At 37.3% G+C, this 25192-nt stretch overlaps 2 protein-coding genes across 6 annotated transcripts in view; both read left to right on the top strand.

Moving 5' to 3' along the window:
• LOC130550307 (A-kinase anchor protein 2) overlaps positions 1–19919 on the top strand; it is a 113665-nt gene extending 93746 nt beyond the window's left edge. For 2 of the 5 annotated variants that reach the window (XM_057327735.1, XM_057327737.1), the window contains exons 10-13: positions 8064–10176; positions 12328–12518; positions 14106–14129; positions 16730–19919. In XM_057327735.1, coding sequence (XP_057183718.1) covers positions 8064–10176; positions 12328–12518; positions 14106–14129; positions 16730–16828 — 2427 coding nt within the window. In that variant the 3' untranslated portion in view covers positions 16829–19919. The remainder of the gene's footprint in view (positions 1–8063; positions 10177–12327; positions 12519–14105; positions 14130–16729) is intronic. The other 3 variants (XM_057327738.1, XM_057327739.1, XM_057327736.1) reach the window with 3 other exon arrangements.
• A 349-nt stretch (positions 19920–20268) lies between these two features.
• On the top strand, positions 20269–24338 carry LOC130550309 (thymic stromal cotransporter homolog). The gene is made up of 4 exons (XM_057327740.1): positions 20269–21365; positions 21680–21763; positions 23286–23442; positions 23520–24338. The coding sequence occupies exons 1-4, from the start codon at positions 20390–20392 to the stop codon at positions 23575–23577; spliced, it is 1275 nt and encodes a 424-aa protein (XP_057183723.1). The 5' UTR covers positions 20269–20389; the 3' UTR covers positions 23578–24338.
• Positions 24339–25192: the final 854 nt, after the last annotated feature.

The raw sequence follows: 25192 nt of genomic DNA, 5'->3' as shown, positions 1-25192 counted from the left end.
TTACTCATCTGCGCAAGGATCGGCCAGAGGAGTTTCTCATGGACCACAAGTGTGGACATCGTCCGACCCAGGGCCCGCGTGGTCACCTTGGTCGCCCGTAGAGCGAGGTCGGTGGCAGCGCGGAGTTCCTGCATAAGCGCTGGGCCGGTCTTACCCTCGTGGAGCTCTCTCAACGCCCTGGCCTGGCAGGAGCCATAGCGTAGAGAGAGGAGGCAGCTTGGTCCGCCGCAATGTAAGCTCTCGACACCAGAGATGCCGAGTCCCCACATGCTTTGGACGGGAGTCTAGGTCGAGCCCCATCGCCAGGTGGCCGCCGCCTACGGGCACGAGTGCACCGCGGCGGCATACTCCACCTGGGGGACATCGACGTATCCTCTAGCTGTCCCAACCTTGAGGGAAGAGAGGGTGACAGAACTTTGTTTGACGTGAAACGTGCCGGAAAGGGGGCGCTTCCAGGTCTTACTAAGTTCCTCATGCACTTCCGGTAAACACGGCACTGAGGGCGTTTCGCTCAAACCCGAGGCGCCATGTAGCCAGCCGCGAGTGCCGGGAGAGGCAGTGCGGGCACTGCAACCCAACACTCACGGCGGCCCGGGAAAGCATGGCTGACATTTCGACGTCCGCTTCTTCCTGGGCTCGACCCCCCGAGGGAGGGAGCCCGAGGAATCGTCGGAGTCGGATGGCAGTACGTCACCCCCCGATGCTGCAAGAGACTTCTCATCATCACGCATCGTGTCCGAATACGTGATTGAGGAATAAGACGGCGGACCGTCTCCTGGGGAACGGTCAGACGAGCGAGACGAGGTGCGAACGGTCCGTGAGCCAGTGGCTGGCAGATTATCGCTCACAGTAATCCTCATATCACCCTCGCTGCTTGCCGTAGCGGACGGCAGGGCCGTAGTCCTGCCGCCAAGGAACGGGGAGCAAACGAGGTAGTGGCTGAGTCCCATGGGAACACAGCCATCGTGACGCAACGTCTGAATCGTCACCGCCCGCAGTGCGGGCAGGACGTATCCACAACGACTGCCCCAGCGTACTGGAAGCAGGCATCGTGTCCGTCCCCCTCCTCGATGAGTGTGTTGCAGCCATGAGAACAGCGGGACAAGCCACGCTGGAGAAATTTGCTCTTTTAGAAATGGAAATTTGCTCGAACACCTCCGGAACTGCCGAGACGCCCAGGGGCGTCACTGCAGGAAGGGACCGTCCGCTGTGCCACGTCGAAGATTCCAGCAGCAAAATGATCACCAAAGATCGTAGAGAAGCTCATCAGATGCGTAGGCTCTGAAGAACAAAAAGTGAATGTGAATGAGAATGAGCAAATTTCATTCGCCAATTTTCATTGGCCTTTTCTAAATACTCAGAAGATGATAGGTTCTCAAGACAAACCCCATTCTGTCGGTTCGACACAACGTCGAGAGACCGACAGAAAGGGAACTTAAGTTGGTTTATTCCTACAGATTCTGCAAGTGTGCTCCAACTCTAAAAAATCCTTTGTTATGTGTTAACCTGTCCTGCATGATGCGATTACAACAAAGTTGCAATTCAGTTTATTTTTGAAGAAGCTGTTTATCCTTTGGCAAACATGTAATCACTTAATGTCACGCAATTTGCTTTGTGCATGGAAACAACAATTTAAAGGGATAGTTCACCCAAAAATACCAAAAGTTGTGTCATCATTTTCTCACCCACTTGCCAATTCAAACCAGTATGACTTTCTATCTTCTGCAAAACACAAAAGACCATATTTTGAGGAATGTTGGTTGCCGAAAAATGGCAGTACCCATTCACTTCTATTGTATGGACACGAAACCAATACAAATGGTACCGCCATTCTTCAGTTACCAACATTCTTCATTTACCAACATTCTTCAAAATATCATCTTTTGTGTTCTGCAGAAGATAGAAAGTCATACAGGTTTGAAATGACAATAGGGTGAGTAAATGATGACAGAATTTTCATTTTTGGGTGAACTATCCCTTTAAAATGTCTCTACACACTTAAAATTTGGTTCATTTAATTTTTAAGGTAAAACCAACCATTCTCTGGTAGAAGAAATTACAGATTTAGTTTTCGACTGTACTTTGGGATAGATTATTTTGGGACGATTTCCACAGGCTCCTAATCTTTCTTTAAAAAAACGTTTATTTTGTTCTCTATGTGGTAGCCTTTCAGCTGTCTTTTCTGCTCTCATTTCCATTTTCAACCATTGAGAAACATAGATCTTTAAGTCTTTAAGATGTTCTATAAAATAGCAATTTTGAGGTCAGTCACATTTGTTTTATTACTTTTGTGCTGAAATACAGTGTTTAATGAATCACTGTAACTGTTTAGACAATGTTTTTTTATAATTTTATGCATAGTTATATTAGGCATTTTGAGGCATTTTGTGCCAACTTGACTAAACATTTTCTGTCTATTTGAAGGTTTTTTGTAAGACAAATACAAAATGATTTAAAAAAAATAAGTAATTTATTTATTATAAATAAATCTTAAATTAATAATAATCCAAATAACTACTTGTTTTAAAAATTTGCTTAGAAGTTAAATTAAGAATAGTACATAAACTGTACCTTAGCAAAAGATTGTTCCTTCTTTAACACTGCACATAGCATGATACATTTTGATTATTCTTGATCCACATCGACAGACAGATTACGGAAAGAAGGATGACACGCCCTTGCCTACTGGAATCAACATCCTCCAACAAAACACACTGACATTTTAGTCATTCCTTACAGATACCTCAGAATTCCAGGCAGAATTTAAAAACCACATGCCATGTACTTTGCAAAGTTTGGTTGAATTTAACGTCATTTTTCATGTGCATATTTATACATAGTTAGGTTCTTTACTGTTGTGTAAATTGCATCTGATGTTCCAAAAACAAGTAGAACAGTTTTGGTCAGTCCTGAAATTGTATTATTCAATTGACATGAAGGTTATACTGCAGTCTTTGTTTATCTCTGAATATAAACAAGTATGTGGTTTTATTATTAGCACAAAGAACATACAGTATCTTAAAAAACCTTGTATGACTGTGAGGCGTTTCTCTCGCCTGGATCTCATTTGCTCTTATCTGTATTTTATTGTCTTCTCATTTAAAAGGCACTCCATTGCACAAGGACATAAGTCACCCTCGGCTTACAACAATGTCCTTTCACTAGGATTTTGTCAGGGACATACTGTGTTAAGTTTTATTTTGAGATTTTAAGGAAAACAATAAGTAGACATCTATTTAATCTTCTATTCATAAATTCTCACAGTTCCACAATGTACATTGCAAGGACTGATAAGATATAGAGACATTACATGCTAGCTTTTGTGAGTGAATTCCTAAAGAAGTTAACAGACTAGATGCTGAGAAAGTCAAAAGAAAGTCACTTACTTATTCACAGTCAGAATGGATTTTTTAATGTAAAAAAAATAAAGAAACATGAAGTTATGAGTTGACCTCTGCATAGTTTCCAAAAACAGTACTATTGCAACTTGGTAAATACAGAAATCTACTGATACGCCATCACAAGTACTGGCTATTTGACAACTGCTTTAAATGTGTCTCATCCAGTCAAAATATATAATTTGGAACTATCCGTTTTATAATATTATGTTGCTCTTTTTATTCTTGTGTTTTTAAGCCATGGGTAAAAGAAGAAGCTTGTTTTTGCATGGACACATTGACTCATGTAGACTCATGACATGATGTATTTACTGTAATTCAGTACTGGCCATCAAAAAAACTCTATTATTTAACATGAACTGTATAACTTTATTTTGGTAAAATTTCAAGGAAAATCAAAAACATAATTATTGTAACTTAAGAGTAAAGAAAATGAAGACACACAATGTAAGATTTAGATCATACCCCCTCAATTCAAAGTGATTCATTGTGTGTGAAATCATAGAACATGCAGATAAAAAGCAAGATATTTATTCTGGGTTTTGACTCAGGGGTTCCACCCAAAGGACCCATCCCCACCCAAACGTACTGTGCCTTTCCTTGTAGGGTGTCTGCCACCCATATAGAAGAGTTTGGAGCGTGAGTGGGAAGGAAAGAGGGCGGCCAGGGGGCCGGCTCTGACAGAGGGTCTTTGTGTGACCATGGACGTAGAACACACCCACTCCTCTTTTAAACCAAAGCCCCCCTTGCCCATGACATCATAGCCAATAGCTAGACAGAGCAAGAATTTTGACTCTGGGGACTGAGAGAAGAGAGAGAGGCATTGTAGGAGAACAGACGGAAATGGTGCGGCCAGCAGTATGGGGTGAGTAAGGCATGGTGTTCTATCAAACACATATACGAGGAAGAGAGGGGGAAATGAAGAGAAGTGGCCAGGAAAAAACTGCATTGTGGTGTCCTGGGCAGGGTTTCGCCTGGTTTATAATTTGAGGGGGTTGAAGGTGGTAGAGCAAGACTGTTTCTTACATTACAGATTTATAGGTGACGACAGGACACTCAAGACAGTACGGTCTTTAAACTTTCTGATATATTTGAGTTCTCTTACTAATATAAAGGATCACTACTTTTTGTGACCAGTCTAATTCACAAATTTGGAAAACTATGAAAAGGTAGGAAACTCACTATCTGAAATACTGTTTCGCTACTGAGGCCTAAACAGGATTGGTTTATTTAAAGTATATTATATTCAGTTGGAGTCAGTAAGAAGTGTACTGAGCTGTTGTTTCTTTCTCATAGCTTAGAAGTCACTATTTGTGATGCGTTTTCTAAAATTCTTTAAAAAAAATAGATGAAAAAATAATAATGTTACATCACAAATTTAGTCACAGCAGATCTAGTCTCCATTTGCTCTCATTTTTGTCTAGGACAAACAACTGAACCATTATTGAGATCTTATGATTTTTCTTTACTGCTCCCTATTTTGAGCATTGGAATTTTTTGTCTGCAGTGTTAGAGGTAATCTTGTTTCAGTTTTCTTTCATCACTGTGGTGTGGTGTGATGGGTCTGTCTGTACTGCTTGAACCTCGAGCTTGAAAAATACATCTTGTGTAACAATTGAATATGAAGGCATTTTCTTACAGTGGCCACAAAACTTCATTTTGACATGGAAGTCACATGCATTATTGTCGTTCTTTCACTAAGTTAAAGAATTTAGTTTTGTTAAGTTGCAATAGTTACTGTTTAAAATAATGATGAAAACTGTTGTTAGATGTTAGTGGAAAAGTTAATGTGATTTACTCTGTCAATCATTTAAAGTAAAGCTATCACCACCTTTAAATCTAATTCAATGACATTCCTATCTTTTTAAATGTTCAATTACTGTATTTAAAGAGAAAGTAATGCCCAAATGTTGCAAAATGGCTTGTGTTAATTGCATCTGGGCAGCTAACCATTTCCAGATGCTATGAAAGCAACAACACGTGAAGCGTCACGTAAATAGAGACAGCAAGGTTTAGTTAATCTCATGCCAATAAGACCATGAAAACACCATCTATCTTGCCTTTTGTAGGGTTATATTCACATTTCATACACACTGTTTAATTACATGAGGTATAGGGCTGTGTATCCTTCATCACTTGTATTAGGCGGCTGGTGCCTGGAGGACAGCTGAGTTATGCCGGGAATGTTAGAGGGGATTCAGATCATCTGCAAAAAGAGTGTGTGTGTGTCTGTCTGCCCTTCTGAGAACATACTGATGTTCCTCAGACCTGACCACTGAGAGGCTGAGACTCTAGGGAATACAGATTTAATGTCTAGCCAATACTGAGAAAGAGAACAAAAAGGAAAGCCCAGAGGAATGTGTCATTGCTATTGCTTTTTCATAATTCACGAGACATACCAGAGGCGTGCCTTTGCCTTGAGTGTTTCCTAACATTCCTAAAACAGAGCAATATAAAAATACACATTTATTGACATAAAAATCATACAGATACTGTATAGCCCAGAAAATAAGACAACATTTGCTTAAGATGTGAAAATCATATGTCCAAACTATTGCACTGTTATAGTCCTCTATTCAATGCTTCACATGGTCGTGTACTGTACCTCAATTCCCACCCACTATTAATTGTATATTTACTCGTTCTATAGATCTTCGCTGGTTTTTACATGCAGGGCAATAAGGGTGGATCAACCATTTTATAGGTCTTCATTCTGGTCTGGTACGTGTTTTGTTGGGTTCAAATCAATGTGATAAACATTCGGTGATGCTGATGGGCTTTTTGCATACCTCCATTGGTATACAAATCTACCCTTGTCTGGTTTTAATGGGTTTTTTAAAGGGAAACTCACATGATTTCCTAATGTCATTATTTGATGAGAGTTTAGACTGAAAAAAGGGTGGTCTCTGTGTGACTGAAGAAAGGGATCTTATTAAACACATGCCACATTTAAGACACCATGTGACACAGCCTGCTACTCATACCAAACATGATTTTGATCATGTTTTTTTAAACATTGTGTTACTTTTTTGTTAAACTTTGAAAATGCACAAGTATTAACTTTTATTAAAACCTCGGATGTACTGTAGGCATCTGTTGACCAGTGAGGATTTCAGTATTTGGAAATACCATTTGCTTATTTCCCACTCCCCACTTTATTCATTTTATTTATCAAGCATGTCATCCAAATCTTTTAACTTAGATCTATTCTAAAGAGCATATGCTTTAAGAGAAGCAATGTTTCAATGGTTTTACATTATTTACATTCTTATGAAATAGTTTTACTAGTTTAAATAGTTTTCTTTCTATGGTCATGGGCACCTGAAATATGTGTGCTGAAAATAAAAATAATTCCTCTTTTAGGCTGTTCAGTAAAAATAACATCTATGTGCTCCACTCAGAGTAGCTACTTTTATTATGCTTTTCCATTTATGGCAAGTTATATTGCTCTTGCCGTTATTTTTTACAGCTTTCTGACTGGACCATTCAGGAACTCCAACTGACAAACAACAACAAACAATTAAATTGCTCAGGCATGCACTCTCACATCTGGAACATAAAAGCTAAGTTCCTAATAACTTCTGCTAACCAGACAATAGTGCATCATAACTAGCTGATTCAGTTCAACACTTCTTTAGACAAGAATTCTTGCCAAACTTAATATTTAGTTTATTGTTGTAAAGAACTATTTGTAATCATTAACAAAGTTTAATGACCATAAACATAATACGTACATGCTGTCGCTGTATTCCATTTTTCAAGAAACTACAAACCAACATTTGGCTCCAAACTAATTAACCCCTACTGAGTGACAGCTTAATGTAGAGTATTTCTGGCTGACAGCCTGAAGAATTACTTAGTTTTAGGTCTTATTTAGTTTCAGTGGCCGTCCACTACTGAGACCGTGTGTTTTGTATGTTCTTTAAATATTAAGAGAAAAGGTTTGCTTCGTTAAGTTTACTTTGGGGTTTGTGGCATCCTTTTTATGTATAAGAGCTTTGTTCTCCAAATGTGTAAGCATTTCCTAAATGGTTAATAGACCACTGCCAGATCAATGCAAGATCCATGGCATCGAGGCACCTTAGAATAAAGAGTAAAGAATGCTCTAGACATCATGCTCTTCTTTCAGTAAAAAAATTGATTTTGTTAATTCTATAACAAATCTATATTTTATATAGCTTTTCATTAAAGCAAACTAATGAAAATACTGAAATGTAAACTATGATTATTTTCAGGTAAAGGTGAAAAGCATTTAACCCATTAACATGGCACAATTTCATATTGTGATATCAATTTATAGATTGATATTTTCATAATTCTTCACTAGAGTATGACCGTAATATTAAGATGATAACCCTTTTTTTTTTGTTTAACTTGATTGGTGAGTAGACTTGAAAATGGGCCTTAAATAATTAACTCTTAGTATCAGATAGCAGAGGTCAGAGTTTAACAAGTCCATTATCTCCCACCTCTAATCATTGTCCCGAACAGTATCTATTACTGTATGCATGATTGTCACATGCAATATTTCTTTAGGATCCTGCTTTGGTCACTAATGTACCACAGGTAATGGTGAGAAAGACAAGCTGAATGCAATGTTTATCATCTAGAAGAATAATTGAAATGTATAATTCATAACTAATGTAAACTCTGTTTTTTTTCTAGAAGTCCCCAGTACTCTCAGAGGATGACAGTGAGCTGAAAACAGTAAGAAGTCCGAAGACTGTGAGTTTTTTTGATTCTGTTAGTGTGATATCTGTCGAGAGCAGCATGGAGTTTGATGCTCAAGCCGAGACCCAGCAAAGCTACGTGAACCAGAATAGAGTGAGACTGGACAGCGAAGTTGCCCAAGAAATCCTCTACCTAGATGAGGTCCTTGAAGCCAACTGTTGTGAATCGGGAGCTGACATGAATTCGAACGGGACACGTACCCCTGAGATTCAGGCGATTAGAATTGAAGGAAGTGGATCATCTGTTCATACTTCTGACACATCAACCTTACAAAATCATGAAATTATTTTAGAAGGGAAAACTCAGACCACTTATGTTGATGATAACTTCAACACCAAACCCAATGGCCATGCAGCAATGATGGAAAACAACTGTGCAAGGTCACATGAGTCACCTAGGACCCTAGTCAAAAAAGAGGCACGTTTTGAGCTCCGACCATTTCATGAAGAAAAGAAACCATCAAAACTATTTGACACTCCAACAGTGAAAGAAGTTAGGGTAAAGAAGGTCAGACCCTTAGAGGAAATTGCAGAGCTAGAGAAAGAAAGGCTGGAACTCATCCGAGGTCAGGCAGTTAAGAAAAATCCAGGAATTGCCGCAAAATGGTGGAACCCCCCTCAGGAAAAGACACTGGAGGAGGAGTTAGAGCCAGAGCAGCTTGAGTCCCTTCGAAGATATGAGGAGAGGAAGCAGAGGAGACCAGAATACAACCTTGTGACAGAAGCGGCACCCAAACAAACAACCACCTTTATCCAACCTGAAATAGGAAACAAGGAGGATGTTGTCATGGAAGAGATCGACTTTTCTGCAGCACGCAAGCAGTTTCTGCAGATGGAACATGCCAAACAGCCTACATCCTCGAAGAGAAATGTTGCACCTCAGCTTTACTCTGCCAAACCTTTCTTCAAGACTCCTGACGTAACGCATGTAGAGAGGCTATGCGGTTCTGTCATGGTTGCCAGTCAAGAGGGTTTCACATCATATGATGAAAGTCAAGTTACTACAGTCAAAGCAGAAGCTATTTACTGCTGCTCTGGAGAATCCGTCATACCACCCAAGGATAAATTGTCTCACAATGAATTGCAGGAAGATGATTTTACTTGTGCCAGAGCAGTTATGACTTTTGTAAAGGATGAAGATTCAGATCTGTGTCAACGCTCTTTCAACAGCTCCCACCATGCAGAAGAAATTGATTCAGGATTAGATGACCTATCCCTAAGGTCTCAGGACACCACTGTACTTGAGACACTGTCCAATGACTTCAGCATGGACAACATAAGTGATAGTGGTGCATCAAATGAAACCATGAGTGCCTATTTGGAAAACTCTCTTGGGGAGTACTCTTTTCCCTCAACTCCGATGGTTACCACCCCAATCAATGGGAAACATGAAAGTGTAATCAAATCTCCAGGTGAACATAGTGGAACTTGTCAGGAAGATGGTTTCACAGAGGAAGAGCTAGAATACCATGCTGGTATTCTTGTCCAGAATGCTATCCAGCAAGCCATTACCCAGCAAAATGACAAGTGGGAACCGCTTGAAGCCACACAACAGTCGTCTCCCATCCCAGTGAAAGTGGAAAGTTTTCTGTTTCAACCACAACAGTTAGAGGAGAAATCTACTGTCACGCCACCTCCTAAAGTGCCATCCACCCTGGAAGGGAAAACCATTGCTCCTCAAATTACAGTTGTTCAAGCTGCCCCAGTTATCCCAGTGAACACTTACAAGCCTCCCAGTCCCTCTCCACCACCAAATGAAAAACCTGAATTCAGTTATTTCAGTAAATACTCTGAGGCAGCAGAGCTCAGGAGCACTGCAGCTGTTACTCGGGCACAGGAAGTGGAAGTGACCTCAGGGCCATTCAAGCTGCGCTCACGTAAACAAAGAACCCTGTCCATGATTGAAGAGGAGATTCGAGCGGCTCAGGAACGTGAGGAAGAGTTGAAAAGACAACGGCAGGTACAAGCCCTGCACCAGCCGTGTACACAGAAGCAGAAGTCCAGCAACCAACCAAACAAGTTGGTCCTTACTGGGAAGACAGTTCCAGGTATGCTGAATTCACGTGCATTTTATAATTAGCACTGAGGCAACTTTAATTTAAAACTACAAATGTTATTTTTTTCAATTTATGAGGGTCTTGCCACTATTATTGCAACAACAAAAATTTTTGTTATTTTATATTTGTCTTAATTATGCACACATCTTGTCATTCTCAGTCAATTTCTATTTTCCACATTTTTAATGCGTCAAAATCAAGCGTAGCGTTAGTTCTGGCAGGTCAGGTGAGTTCAGCTTGCATCAGCTGATCACATCAGGTGCAGCTAATCAACGTTAACCAGTAGTCATACAACACACACTAGACTGCATCCTATTTAACTTGCATTTCTTTGCTCCTTATCAGCTGCTTAATCGTGTTTCACCTAAAACCCACCTTCATCCCCATCTCCTCCTTATCTGCCTGTATCTTCGGATCTTTTAATTTAATCCTGTTACGCATCAGGAACTGTTCTGGTTCCCCGGGTGGGGGGACATGTATTACTGCGCTCCTGCTATGTCCATGCAAGGCTGCATGGATGGGCAGAGAGTATGCCCAGAACAGTTCCATTCCATCAAACTAAATATATGCTATCGTTAAATAATTGACGACAGTGGTGCTGACAGAAATATAATACAATTGGGAAATACTTGAATTGTTCAGAGACTTAAAATGCCTGGATCAGCTCTGCTCGCTTTACATTCACTCAGCCACACATGACCTGGGATGCATCCATCTGTGATGCTTTTTAACAATATCATTTTGTTGTTTTAGGAATGAATATGTAAATTAGAACATAACTGACTCTCTAACTCTAACATTAGCTGTTGCTTGTCTAGTCTTGGAATCCTGGAGGTTCCCCATACAGAGCTTATTCAGTTTAGATATTTAGTGTCCCACAGGTCTGCGCTAGCTGTCTGCATCACTTTAGCAAGCTGTGCTTTTTAAAATGGTTTGAGGTTTGAAGTAAACTGCTGCGCAGTAGCCAGTAAGTTCATCTTTTTAGTACACACTACCGTTTAGGGTAACTTGATTGAAATTTTTTCTCATGGCTTAATAAAGTGCCAAAAGAACATTTCTGCATATTATAGGCAAAGGGTGGCTTTCTGAAGATGCTAAAATATAGTTTTGATTCATCTCAGATTTTTATAATCACATAATTTGCATAGATACACAAGTGTCATTCCATAGTTTATGATTAGTTTACTATAATTCTAAATGTGGGGAAAATATTACACAATGCACAGATGTGTTTAATTGGCTTCCAGTTATAAGAAAGCCCTACAACTTCATTTGTCATCATAAAGACTGGAATTGTGCCCATGAAAGTCACGGAAGCAACTATAAGACCTATTTGCCAAAGTGTAGGCCTTATCAATAGTCTTATAATGGACATGCAAATAGACTTAAAAGTATTATTTAGTATGGTACTACAGATATAATGCATAACTGGACAGTATTAATGTCATCATGTACTTTCAGTTTTGGCAAACTGTAGAAGTTCATGTCTGCCCTCTATTGGTGTCATGGCAACTGCAAAAGGACTAATTTATCAAAAAGATTTGGGCTTATCTACTAAAGAACTGCTAAAGGAGTATGTTACTTTGTGCTATCATGTGATTGAAATCTTCAATGATGTAATTCTTTACGGAAAAATAGCATTCATTTTCAATCCTTATTGGATCCTTATTTCTCTAGAGCAAAAAGGTTGCTTAATCATTCTGGCTGTTTGTTTTTAAAGCATTACACAACCTGGCACCTTCTTTCCTCTCTTGTATGCTGTCAGTGTATAATCTAGATCCTTGAGATCTGAAAACCAAAACTTACTTGCTATTGTAAGAACAAACTATAAACGGGTGACAGAGCTTTCTCCCGAGCTGGTCCCAAACTTTGGAACGACCTGCCTCCTATTGTTAGATCGGCAAAGTCTTTTCCTATGTTTAAGGCCCTACTAAAAGCCCAATGATTAAACTCATCGTGGGGGTCTGTATGATGGGGTTGGGACAGTTGTCAGTTGTTGGATAGCTTTTATGATGTAAAAGAAAGAAAGAAAGAAAGAAAGAAAGAAAGAAAGAAAGAAAGAAAGAAAGAAAGAAAGAAAGAAAGAAAGAAAGATGTCTGTCTTTCTGTCTAAATTATTGTTATATTTTCTTGTGTCTCTAGGTAAAATCGAGAAGGTTCGTACAGTGCCTCCAGCATCACCATGCTCTTCAGATGGTGCACTGCCCTCACCATTGTCTGATCTGGGAAGTGATGATTCTGGTGGTCAGAGACCCAAGAACTACATGCAGACACTAATGGAGGACTATGAGACGCACAAAGTGAAGCGCAGAGAGAAAGCAGAAGACAATAGTGTAAGTTTCTCACATGGATATGACGTAATGCGTAGGCAAGATTAATTCTTATTGAATTCATCTTGCCTACACCTTCACAGAGAAACCTTTCTAGGATATTAATTGGTCTACCATCTACTGCATAGTCATACTGTATCAATCTAAATTGACAGAATCAAAACATGAATCTTCACTTTTAGCACATACTGTACATTTGAGATTGGTATGGGATTTATATAGCTAAAGCACAGTTACCCAAAGTGGGAAAAAGAGGGACTTTCCAGCTCATGTAGAAAAATAAATTATAAAGACTCGTGAAAAACCACCATCAAATGTCTATTGAGGATACAGTGTTTTGCGTCAACCACAATATTTCCTGTTTCACTTTCAGATGTCAACAACACATTTCTTCTTAAAGGGGTAGTTCACCCAAAAATGAAAATTCTGTCATGAATTACTTAACCTCAAGTTGTTTCAAACCTGTATAAATTTAAAATTGTTTAACACAAAAAAAGATATTTAGAAAAATGTTTGCAACTTGACATTTTTGGGGGACCAATGTGCCTCAGAACAGTTTGTTTTCCTAAATTCTTCAAAATAACTAATTTTGTGATCAACAAAAGTCATACTTTTTTTATGGTGCCTCAGAAATCTGTTAACATTCTTTCAAATATCTTTCTATGGGGTGGTTTCCCGGACAGGGCTTAAACCTAGTCCCAGACTAATTTAAATGATAGAGGTGTCTTGATCGAAAACAACATGCTCTGTCATATCCTAAAATATATCAGTGCCATTGTTTTGTTTCAAGAAGCACACAATTATGTTTGTTTGTAAAGTATGTTTTTAAAAAATGACTGAAATATGATAATGTAACTAAGGCCTAGTCCTGTTTTAAAATAACCCCTGTACAGGAAACCATCCCTTTGTGTGCATCCAAAAAAAGAAATGTATACAGATTTGGAACAACTTGAGGACGAGTAAATGATGACAGAATTTTCATTTTTGAGTGAACTTTCCCTTTAAAGCCATTATTTGGAGAACAAATAATAAGAGAGCCTGTTGCAGCTATGCTGTACTGAAAGTACTTCCATGTTTATAATTGTATTCCTTGATTATATAGCGGACAGAGTAAAATCTATAACTTTTGGGGGGAAAAAGGTCTAGTGTTAATAGTATCATTATGTTCACCGATTGGAAAGAAATCCACAAATGTTCTGTTTTGGGGGAAATATGACCAGTAACAAGACATGAAAACTAGACATTACCTAAGATTTTATACCTAAGAAGAGAGCTGCTGGTAAGGGTAGGAAATTAAAACACGCTCTAAGCAATTCATTCATAATTCAAGTGTTTTTGAACTTTAAATCCTAAAAAAGGCATAATAGGACCCATTTAGACACAGTTCAGACACAGTTGTTGAAACCATCATATTAGTTAAGCTTTTAGCATGCAAAATTGATCATTACTGGTAATATGGTTTTAAATATAAAAACAACAGTCCTCATAAACTAAGGCGTTATGGAAGGTAATCTGCTTTAACAGTTTTTTTGTTCACAATAGCCAGTGTTTCACGTCATCAACTAATTTTTCCCTTTTCCCTCTGGTCAGTATGTCCGCTCAGTTACAACTGAGGTACTTACACAATGCTTGCTTTGAATTATATTGGATCCTCTTTTGTGTTTTTGCATGGTTATTTTTGGGTTGCATTTTAGCGGTGCCAAATATTTTGACATATGAAAAGTGTTCACAAGTTCCCAAATCTTTGCATTTTGTATGTGCATCAGTTCATTACATCATTCAATATGTGTCATGCATATATTAATCTGCACTTTAGGGTGTGTTCAAAGTATTTGCACCTTAAATGGTCTTGAGACTAACTAACTCAGAAGAGTGTGAATTATAAAAGGCATAGTTCACCCAAAAATAAAAATTCTGTCATCATTATGGTTCAAAAAATCAAGAACGTCACATCCACTACGTTGACCAAAGTATTGGGATGCTCCCTTCAACAGGTTTGACTAATTTAGTAATTTCAATGAGCACAAGTCTTAATGCTACATCATATAATGAAATTCTAGAATTGTGTGCTCCTAATTTTATAGCAACAGTTTGGGCAGGGCCCTTTTCTATTCCTCTTCCATGACAATGCCCCTGTGCACAAAGCAAGGTTGAAAAAGAAATTATTGATGCAGTCTAGTGTGGAAGAACTTGACTGGACTGTACCTGAACCCAGCTGAACACATTTGAGCCAAACATCAATGACTTGTACACAGGGGTACAGTCATTTCGGAACAGAAAAAGGCTCTTGTTGCAACAAAGATGGAAACACAATTCGTTAATGGAGTATTGTATAGTATAGCGTTTATATTTGTTTTGATTGGGATTACTGGAATAGATAAACATGTTTATTATTAGTACATGCAGTACTTTTGTCACTATATTGTGTAGGTTTGAATAACATGAGGGTGAGTAAATGATGAAAGAATTTTCAGTTTTGAGTAAGCTATCCACACCATGACACTGGAACTGTGAACATAAAATGTCCAATGTCCATTTGTCTGACAATCCACTCAAGTCATAATACTGTATCCTTAATGTCTTTCTGTATTTTAATATTTAATATATTCATAATCGTCATTATATGAACAATATGAAGTTATTTGAGACGTTTGGATTGGACATTTAGGTTCATTGAAATAAGACACAATGGCCTGTGACACTTGATGTAAGTGCCTTCTTTTAAAACAGCATGACTGTTACCATGTCCTGTTTGTTATTATCTTTTTATTTATGATATTTGCTTTTGTGCTGTGCTTGTACTTAGGCCTGTATTGTGGAATTATAATCTAATTTTAAAAAATCAGGGGCCTTCTTAAAGGAAAGAGAGATCGAAAAGGGTCATAAAAATCTGTTAATACGATACATTCACTTTTCATCTCAGTATTTGGATATCTCTAATGGCCATATTTAGTTTGACGTGAATGGAAACAAGCCTGTGAGGTATAGATGCACCCTGGCCACTTTCTCAGCCATTTTAGCATTGTCTTGTTTTTTTGATTTTTTAATTCTTTAAATGTTCTACTGTATGGCTAAACCAATCACCTCTGAAATTCATTACATTATTTGAAACGGAACAGTGTTTGCTAGTCAAAAAATAAGGCAATGGCGACCAAACTTTCATAACATTTATTGAGGAAATGAATTATGAATAGTTAATTGAATCAAAACAATTGTAGAATATACAATTCAACTAAGTCATCCGTTTTAGCTAGTAGAACTTCCGTGCAGCTGATAACTAAAAAATTGCCACTATGAACTTTGTAGCCAATTGCTGATGACTAAAAAAAATTGAAAAGACTTTGGCTATCCTTTACAGCATGATATCAAATTATATAGCCTATGGCATCTGTCCTAAGCTCCATAAAGATCATGCTTGAAGCAGAATCTTGTTAGAAGAAGCATGTTAAAATAAAGAGTATTCTGCAATATTCACTTTTTTATCTTATATTTATTAATATTTATATAAAAAGAACAATCAACAAACATGTACTGTAAGTAGTTTACCAGAGTAAACGTAGACCCAAAACTTAAACCTTTCACATTCTGTGTTAAGCACTGTGGTGTAAATGGTTTTGTCAAATCTTTGGTGATTTTCATAGTTATAACCAGTGTTGTGTGTAACTAGTTACTAAGTAATTAGTTACTGTAATTTAATTACTTTTCCCTTGAAAAAGTAAAGTAAGGAATTACTAAAATAAATTCTGTAATTTAATTAAAGTTACTTCTGATGTAATTAAACTAAATACTTTGTGTAATATACATGTGTGCAAAGTGGAATTGACATCAAAATTCAAAGTCTAACTTTAAAATCCGTGCTTTAATGTATAATTCTTACATTTGTAATACTTTAGTTAATAATACTACTTTATGTTGTTTTGTATTATTTATTTGAATGAATTAAAAGAGCCGTTTCATGTTTATCCTTGAATCACTTAACTAATCAAGGTTGATATGGATATAGAAAGTAAATAGTAATAAGTAATTAAAAACTTTTTTGGAGAGAGTAATTTGTACAGTAATCTAATTACACTGTTGAATATGTAATTAGTAACAAGTAATTAATTACTTTTTCCAAGTAACTTGCCCAACACTGGTTATAACAAGCTCATAAACTAGTTGTTGCAGTTAAAAAACGGACACACATTGATAAGTGTCTTTATATTTGTCTTCAGGTCCTGGAGGCAACGCGTGTCACTCGCAGAAAAAGTAACATGGCCCTCCGATGGGAAGCTGGTATGTATGCCAACCAGGACGAAACTGAAGAAGAGTAAACTAAATTTCCTTTTCTGCAGAGAAAACCCGATGGGAAAATTTGCAGCAGGATTAACAAAAGTATTTATTCAACCGGAATTCAACCGCAAGTACAATTTACACCTTTCTGAAGCTTTGCTCAACCAATGGATTGTTTATTTTTGGCCGATTGCGCATATTTTCCCTGAACAAAGACAATGAAACCAGAGATACTATACTGCTTTCCACTATCCCAAGATGTCTTTTTTGGCATTGAAGTTATTCAATGTGGAGGTCACATTGCATTTAGGAGTCTACTTTTACAGAACTGAAAATGTTATTGTGTCGCTATTAGGGATGTAACAATGTTATTGCTATCGTGTTATCGCAATAGAACAACTGTCTCAATATTATCGTGGTCACATGACTGTATGAAACGATAGGTCTTCCGGGCCTAACATAGAAAATGTTAGAAAAAATAATAGATGTTACCTTTAGCAAGGTCCATCTGGTGCAATATTTTATTTTATAAAAGGGATTTTCAGGTCATTTGACCAATCTCATACTATAACTCATACCTCTAAGCAACAGTTATGATTAGAGGATAAAGAAAAGAGGATGCTTATGGCACGTTTCCAAGTCATCATGTGTCATTTTAAATATTGCAATAAATACTGTACAGTGAACTTTATACCGAGGTATTATCGTACAGTGAGATTTTGATATTGTTACATCCCTAGTCGCTATGGACATTAAGAATGGGAAATTACTAAGTTGCCTTTAGTACGAGGAGAAGAGTGTGACTTTATCCGATCTCAGGTGATTTTGTGAGATTCTTCACATTTCAACTCTGAGTATCTGGTTTTATCAGGATAGGTGCCATTTATCTGAGGTCAAAGGTAGGCCTGATGTTCAGATGAAAGTAGAAAAAAATGTAGTGCAGAAAAAATGCATTGCCTTTGTAATAGGCAGACATTGTGGACCAGAATGTTATTGCTGTGTTTGGCTTACAGTACAGCATAAGATGCAGTGTTGAACATTTAAAGACATTTTATGGTTGGTTAACTTACGTAGGTTAGATTGTTTATGTTGGCTGATTGTGTGTATTGTACTTGTGCTCAGGTTTGATAACAAGGGGTGTTAGATAATGTAAGAGTCATGGGGAAAATAGAGGTGAATATAATGCAGAAATTAAAGTAATAAACAGAACACATTACAGTATTTTGGGGAAAGTTGAGAAGAATAACTTAAATGCACAAGTGTTCATCTTACCAAAGTGTTGTTTCCAATCATTTTAATTTAAAAAGCCGAGTACATTGGCATTAAGCCTTCACAAGCGGAAGGGGAATATGCAGGTTTAGTAAATTACTTGTATTTAACTTTGTCATTTCATTGACAAGAACACAAATGTCTGACATATGGAAATGGTTTCTTATAGCATTATTTTGGCATATTGTTCCGTCCTGTCCCTTTTGTGTAGCCTTTCTTTTTTAGAAAAAAATAAGCATTAAATGTATTGTGAAACAAAGAATAAACATCCATAGGACACTCAACTCAAAAGAGATGGACATTTCAAAAAACAAGAATCATGGAGAATAATTATTTTATACAAAGAATATTTAATTTTTGATCTCTACTTTTGCCTTTGGCCTGATGCTGATCTACCACAAATGAAGACAATCCCAGGAGCATCATAAGACAAATGTGGCTTAGTTTTTTTTTTGTACCTTACACTTAATATATATACAGTATATATATAACTCTACAGTATTTACTGGACTGCTGTATTTTTGGAGTATACACAACGTTTTTGTAGTCTTTGAATTAGACTCGCACACAGTAATGCATAGCTCTTTCAAATGTTCTTTGATTGCGGGCAAAAAAGACTATAATAGTTGCATTATTGTAACATTTGGGTTGCATTTAAAGTTGAAGTACACCTGCAGAATAAATGTTTCTTTATTTAATAGATCTGTGGAAACAGACAAGTGACTGTTTTAATCAGAGCAGGATACTGGATTTTTACTTGGATACTTTGATATGAGATATGAGATATGACTATAGTTGGTGAGCAAATAATTTGCATTTCATAAGGGGGAAATATTTTTATTTGAGCAGTGAGACATAACAGTGCTCCTGTGCATGGAAAATAGTTTTGGAAAAATTACTGGTTAATACTATTACTGCACATTTATTCATATATTATATACATTGTTGTGTGTATTTGAGAGCCAAGTATGCCATACTATATGCATTTTAGTGATTTTCATAGTGACAATTGGTTTCAGGGGCTGTAGGCAACATTACTTGCACAAAGAACTGTATTGAAGTAACTGTAACTGAAAGTATTGACCATGATGCTGACGGGTTTTGCATCATAAACCTTGCAGCAATTGAAATTTGGTTTTCTAAAGATGCTGTCCTTTGTACTATAACTAAAAAATAACCAACTTGTAGACATTAAAGTAACACGGTGTTCAAATGTATACAATAGGTTTCCCACTGCATAAGATGGTGGCTGAAATTTCTTGAAATAAAGATACCAGAAGAGGAACTTTTGGAATTGGCACTCACTAATGGACCAGTTCACAGTTGCTAAAGTGTAAAAGCATTATGGCAAAATTATCTAAGGGTACCAGATTTGTCAATAAATCGAACACTAGATTCGATAGCTTTGAACATATATACAATATGAACTACAGTGCTGTTGACTTTAGCAGGGAAACATTTGCCTAGTCCATGTGCCGTGTGCATGCAGCTGATTTAAATAGTGCATCTGCAATAGATATGTCATTGTGGAAACGAATTTTAAAATGCCTTCAATTTTTCTACAGCTTCATAGTGTAACGGCAGTGTTTTTATTTATTTAATTTTTTTACTCTTAAAATGACACCAAAAATTGTTGCGTTCTGCTTTTGTTGTTTAAATAGTTCTGATTGCAAGTCCATTTGCAAATGCTTCCTTAAAACAATGATTTTTTTGAGTGATGATGCAATTCAGCTTTCAAATGCTGTCTGTTGACATATAAACCACTTATTGTATGTTAATATTCTGCTTATTGTTTTATAATAATTGTAAGTCTTGTTCTTGCACACAATTATTTTCTCATTAAAAAGAAAACATGTAAAATCGGCATTGCTTCCTTAACTCTGGATTTGGTGTATTGTACAACAATAAAGCATTGGGGGTATTTTAGGGGTAATGACATGCATTTCACTTGTGCCTCCTTTTCGAGTTTGTCTGGTTTGTCTGCTTAACATACACACAGGTACACAGATTTGCATCAACCTGGGCTTTCCTGAAAGTCTTGCTTTCACTTTCTCTATCTAACCGTCTTTACTATTTTATAGGACATGTTTGATGTATTGCTTACATAGAAACCATCTAACCAATCAGAAACTGCTAGGCGTGTTTGGGCTTTGTGTGTGCGTGTCCGAAACATGACTAACCACTGACAGTACTTCAATGTGTAACTTCCCCATACCAGAACACGACACGACTGACTTCACCCAAGCACTTCATTTAATCTGGGCTGGCGACAGGAAGGAACAAGGCTTTTGTTGACTTTTTGATTTGGTTTCGTGATTTTTATTGTTTTCGTGATGTCCTGTTCTGAACACATTGTGCTCATAGTCTTCTGCGCCCAAGTGGCCAGCTCGTTTTTTGACACCGCTCTCCAAATGGTTGTCAAAGAGCGATGTGCCACCAACTCCACAGACCCAGACAGCGAGCAGAAATCCATCACCAACTTCTACATGACCTTCAATATGATCAACAAATTCATAACTATTGTGCCTGCGCTCATTTTGGCAAAGGTTGGAGACAAAGGTTACAGAAAAGTGCCGATTATTGTCCCTCTAGTTGGATACTTTGTTTCCAGAGCTTTACTTCTGTTGGATATTGTACTGGAATGGCCTCTTAAGGTGTTGTTCGCAGTGCCTGTGATTCATGGGCTCTGTGGTGGATTTTCATTATACTGGGCAGGTGTGATGGCGCTGGTGTCTTTACGCACAAGTGAAGAAAAACGCTCTTTGCACATCATGAGAACCGAGCTGGTATTTGGAATCGCTGGTTTCATCGGCAGCTTAGCTTCTGGACACTTATTTAATCTTTATACTGTTGATCTAAAACACGGAGTACTTTTGTCTGGATTGAGCGTGCTTCTTTACTTTTTATGTCTGGTCTATGCCGTTTTCATTCTGCGGGTTGGTCATCTCACAGCGCTCGGAGACGAACTGGAAAGACGCGAGAGTGTCGGGATCATAAATCAAGATGCCCGCGATACGATAAATATAGTTTTGCTTTTCGTGGGTGGGATTTTGTATGATATAGCAGTGGCCGGGGGGGTGGAGATGCTGGCGGCGTATGTGCTGAAAGACCCCCTGAATTGGGGTGCGACAATGGTGGGTTATGGAAACGCGGTTGGGTCCATCCTCTTCATTACCAGCTTTATTGGTGTGAAGGTGTTCACAAGATGTTCTCTTAGAGATGAGAGTATGATCATGATCGGGATGGTGTCATTTGCATCTGGGATTTACTTCATGGCATATGTGACCACAACTCCAATGTACTTTTTGGGTAAGAACTACATTAAAACATTTTTTTGTAATTTGCTTCATGCTTATCTGTTTATTGCGCTGGCGCAATTCTGGCGAAAAAAAAAGAATTATATATTTTGTTAAATGATTTTATTCAAGTTATTTTCTGTAAATACAGATTTAACGTTCAAATAAAGTCAGACTACACATGGATAACAGAAGCACACCAAAAGCTCAGCTTAAGATGTAAAAAAGTTGGCATGATGTAGGAATCCTCTGCACAGTATAAATTACTTTATTAGTATTTCATTTCCTCTATACTTTGATCCTAAAGTATTACTTTTTCCTCTGTAGCTCGCTCTCTCACACTGTTTGCTCTGATTCCAATGCCCACCGTTCGCTCTCTACTCTCCAAACAAGTCAAGGGAACTTCATATGGTAGGTCTTAACGCTTCATTCTGCCAGATCAAATCATCCTAGCTAAAATAGTGAGTGTCTGCATATGACATTGCCAAAGTTGGGTTGTTAATATGGACTTTTCTTATACCTAAACCACCAGTTAGCTCTATTTATGTTGCTGTGCAGTGAAGCTAGTAAGTTCATGCTGAGGAAATCACGTGAGATCATCTAACAAAAACAGAGAACTGATAAAAGATGTGAACGTATTTAAGATTGGAGACCATAAAAAGTCTAAAAACTCTTTTTCCAAGAACATTTGACAGAAACATGTTTAAATGCTCACTATATTCAAAGGAAAAAAACTCTTTCTTTATTCCTCCCTCCTCTAGCAGGTATTTATCTTCTCATGTAGCACTTCTCGTGTTACTGTCTCATACACTATAAAACTCGATAGATCACACAGATATTCTTTTATCCACACTCTACTTTTAACTCACAAAATGCTTGGGTCAATTTCAACCTAGTGTTGAGTCAAAGAGAGATGAACCCAATCATTGGATTGCCAAATTAAAATAAGTTGTTTTAACCGATTGTTGTGTCAAATGTAAATATGTTTTGGGTTAATTTAACCGAACGGCTGGGTTTATCCCTTTTTGACCCAATGCTGGTTTGAAAATAACCCAAGCATTTTGTGGGTTAAAAGTAAAGTGGTGGATTGCAAAGTCTCACAGACATTTCTTCACAGCCTTCTTAGCTCATATCAAGGGTGCCAGTATAAATTGAGGGCACTGTTTAAGCAATGTGGGGCCAAACACCAAAGGCACAGCAAGAGCAGGGAATGTTCAAAAGGAAAACAGTGTACAATACAAAAGCACAAATACAGTAGCCTACATAAAGTACATAAAAAGTTCAACTTTTTAACGCCGCACTTTTACATCTTCACAGTAATAGAAAGTCAAGGTACGGCATTGTTAAACACTAACAAAAAGCTGACTAGGCCTAGTATAGCTAGCCGATACTAAACAGATTTCTGTGTGGTTTAGCCTGAAGATTATTGTCTGAGCTGATTTTAGATCAAATTAGACATGTTTTGTAGGAGGAGCAGCAAAAACACAGAATCAGATAAACGGGAAAAAACAGATGACAACACATTAAATACTGGCAGAATGAGTATAAAGCCAGAAAGAGGTAAAGACAGACATTTTGAGACATTTTACCAGTATAAACATATTTGTAAAAAGATGTTATACTTTGAACCTTCAGGGCAGGGATGTCCAAACTTGGTCCTGGAGGACCACTGTCCTACAGAGTTTAGCTGCTACCTGCCTCAACGCACCTGCCTGAATGTTTCTAGCATGCTTTGTAAGACTTTGATCAGCTGGTTCGGGAGTGTTTAAATGGGGTTGGAGCTTAACTCTGCAGAAAACTGGCCCACTAAGAGCAGGATTGTGCGTTCAATTCATGAAAAAGATAAAATAACAAACGGCAGGAGAGTGCTCAAGTAGTAGAAAACAGAATACGATAGTATTTTATTGATGTATGTCTTCTTTTTCTCCTGTAGGCTTTACCTTTGTCATGCTCCAGTTGTCTTTCAAAGTTGCAAGCTTGGTCACCACACCCATCTATACTAAGATCTATCAGAGCACACTGGACACCTTCCCTGGGTTTGTCTTCATACTGTCCAGCACATTCACTGTGCTTTCTATGATACCCATCAGGTGAGTCCTTTGAAACAGTTTCAAATATCACTGAAGTCTTAATATATAAAAAATTAACCCTCTTGGTTTTGGCAAAGCGTTGTAGGTTGTCGCTCAGCAAGACACAGTGGATACGAGAGAATTCAAGGGAACTAAAATCCTCCGAAAAGTATGTGCGATTATGAAATGGATAATAGTTTCGTTTTATTTTTTGAAGACATACACTGTAAGAATATGTTTTATTCAGACGTGACATAAAGAGACTGCAGTATATGAAAGGTTAACCTAGTTTTTACCCGTCCAAATATGACTACTTCCCTGTTCTATAATTTGCAAGTTTTAAGAGGTTTCATTCTATCAGTCATGTTTGTTTTCATTTCCCCATAATTATCATATAATTATACCATCGTTCTATATGAAACATATCATGCTTTCTCTTTTTCTCACACACACTTTCGTTCAGAGAGCGAGTGAGAGAGGCCATTATACCACACAGAGTTTCTACACCAGGGGGCCGGGCCCATCATTTAAAAACATAAGCATTAAAACAGGCCAAAACTTTCAAAAATCTGGATATTTATTAGTGTTTGGTTATTTTTATAACAGTATACATATTTCTAGTTATCTAGAATAGTTGGTGTACATTTTGAGTGAGGCATTTGAGATCCACAGATTTATATTTTTAAATAATGTTTTTTCATGCTATGGAGTTAATGCGAGTTAATTTATTAAAGCAAAGACAGAAGAATGGTTTAAAAGAATGTAGTACTGTTTGTTGCACTTTGTTTAACAAGTAACAACACAATCTGTTGACAAAATGTTTGGTTACATTTGCTGACATTATATTTTATTGTAATAAACTGAAATGTTTTTATTGTGTATATTGGATTTAATAAACAGTTTGTGTTGCAACAGTTGACCCCTGTTCAAAATAAATGTAATAACTTCACATTTTCTGTGAATAGTAGATGATAAATTGATCTCCAGCATGTTTTTCATTATCTTAAAAACCTTTTATATAATAAGGCATGTGCTTGAATGTCTAAAATTTATTTAAATTAGTAGGAATTAGTCTGGAGTAAAACTTTAATTGTGTTGACATTTGTTTCTTTCATTACAAAACAAAAGTGTTATTCAAATGTTTTCCAGATGGAAAACATTAGACCAAATAATAAAGATAAAAACACAGATTAGATGGAAACTCCTTCAACCAAATTAACCTTCAAAAAGTGTCTCAGGTTGAGATCTCAAGAATTGTGAAAAAAACACATTTTCAGAGGCAAATGGCGAAATGTAATACTTTTAAAAATGCTTATTTTGGATTTTTGTAGTTCCTATAGTTTCATCCGTGTTATTCCATCTTTTTATGAGTTTACTATTATTCTAAAATGTGGAAAATATATAATGCGTTAGTAAGTGACCCTCATTTTCTGAAAAGTTTGCATCACTTTATTCATTAACTTGATACACACCAAGTTTTTGCTAATTGCTGGTGAGATTATTGTTGCAAAAAATATTTTGAAATAACATTTTGTTAAATTTAGTAAGCAAAATTATTTAAAGAAATGTGTTTGTTTTATTCATTCTTAACGCCATTTCAGCATCTCAGGCTATATTCATGGCGAGAACCAGTCAATCTATACACAACTCTGTTCAATATTTAAATAAGCAATGTTTCATGCATGGATTTAATTTAAATTCTAGGTAACAAATAAGGGATAATCCACGGCTAGCCATGCATTAAAAGATTTTAATGCACAACGTGGAGGCC

This window comes from Triplophysa rosa, unplaced genomic scaffold, assembly GCF_024868665.1.
Source record: "Triplophysa rosa unplaced genomic scaffold, Trosa_1v2 scaffold287_ERROPOS314419, whole genome shotgun sequence".
NCBI lineage: Eukaryota > Metazoa > Chordata > Actinopteri > Cypriniformes > Nemacheilidae > Triplophysa > Triplophysa rosa.
This window is presented reverse-complemented; position numbering and strand designations above follow the sequence as displayed.

Coding starts and splice junctions, on each gene's coding strand:
- LOC130550309 (XM_057327740.1), top strand. CDS start 20,390: ATGTCCTGTTCTGAACACATTGTGCTCATAGTCTTCTGCGCCCAAGTG. Junction 21,366..21,679: donor AACTCCAATGTACTTTTTGG/GTAAGAACTACA, acceptor TTTCCTCTGTAG/CTCGCTCTCTCACACTGTTT. Junction 23,443..23,519: donor CTTTCTATGATACCCATCAG/GTGAGTCCTTTG, acceptor GTTTTGGCAAAG/CGTTGTAGGTTGTCGCTCAG.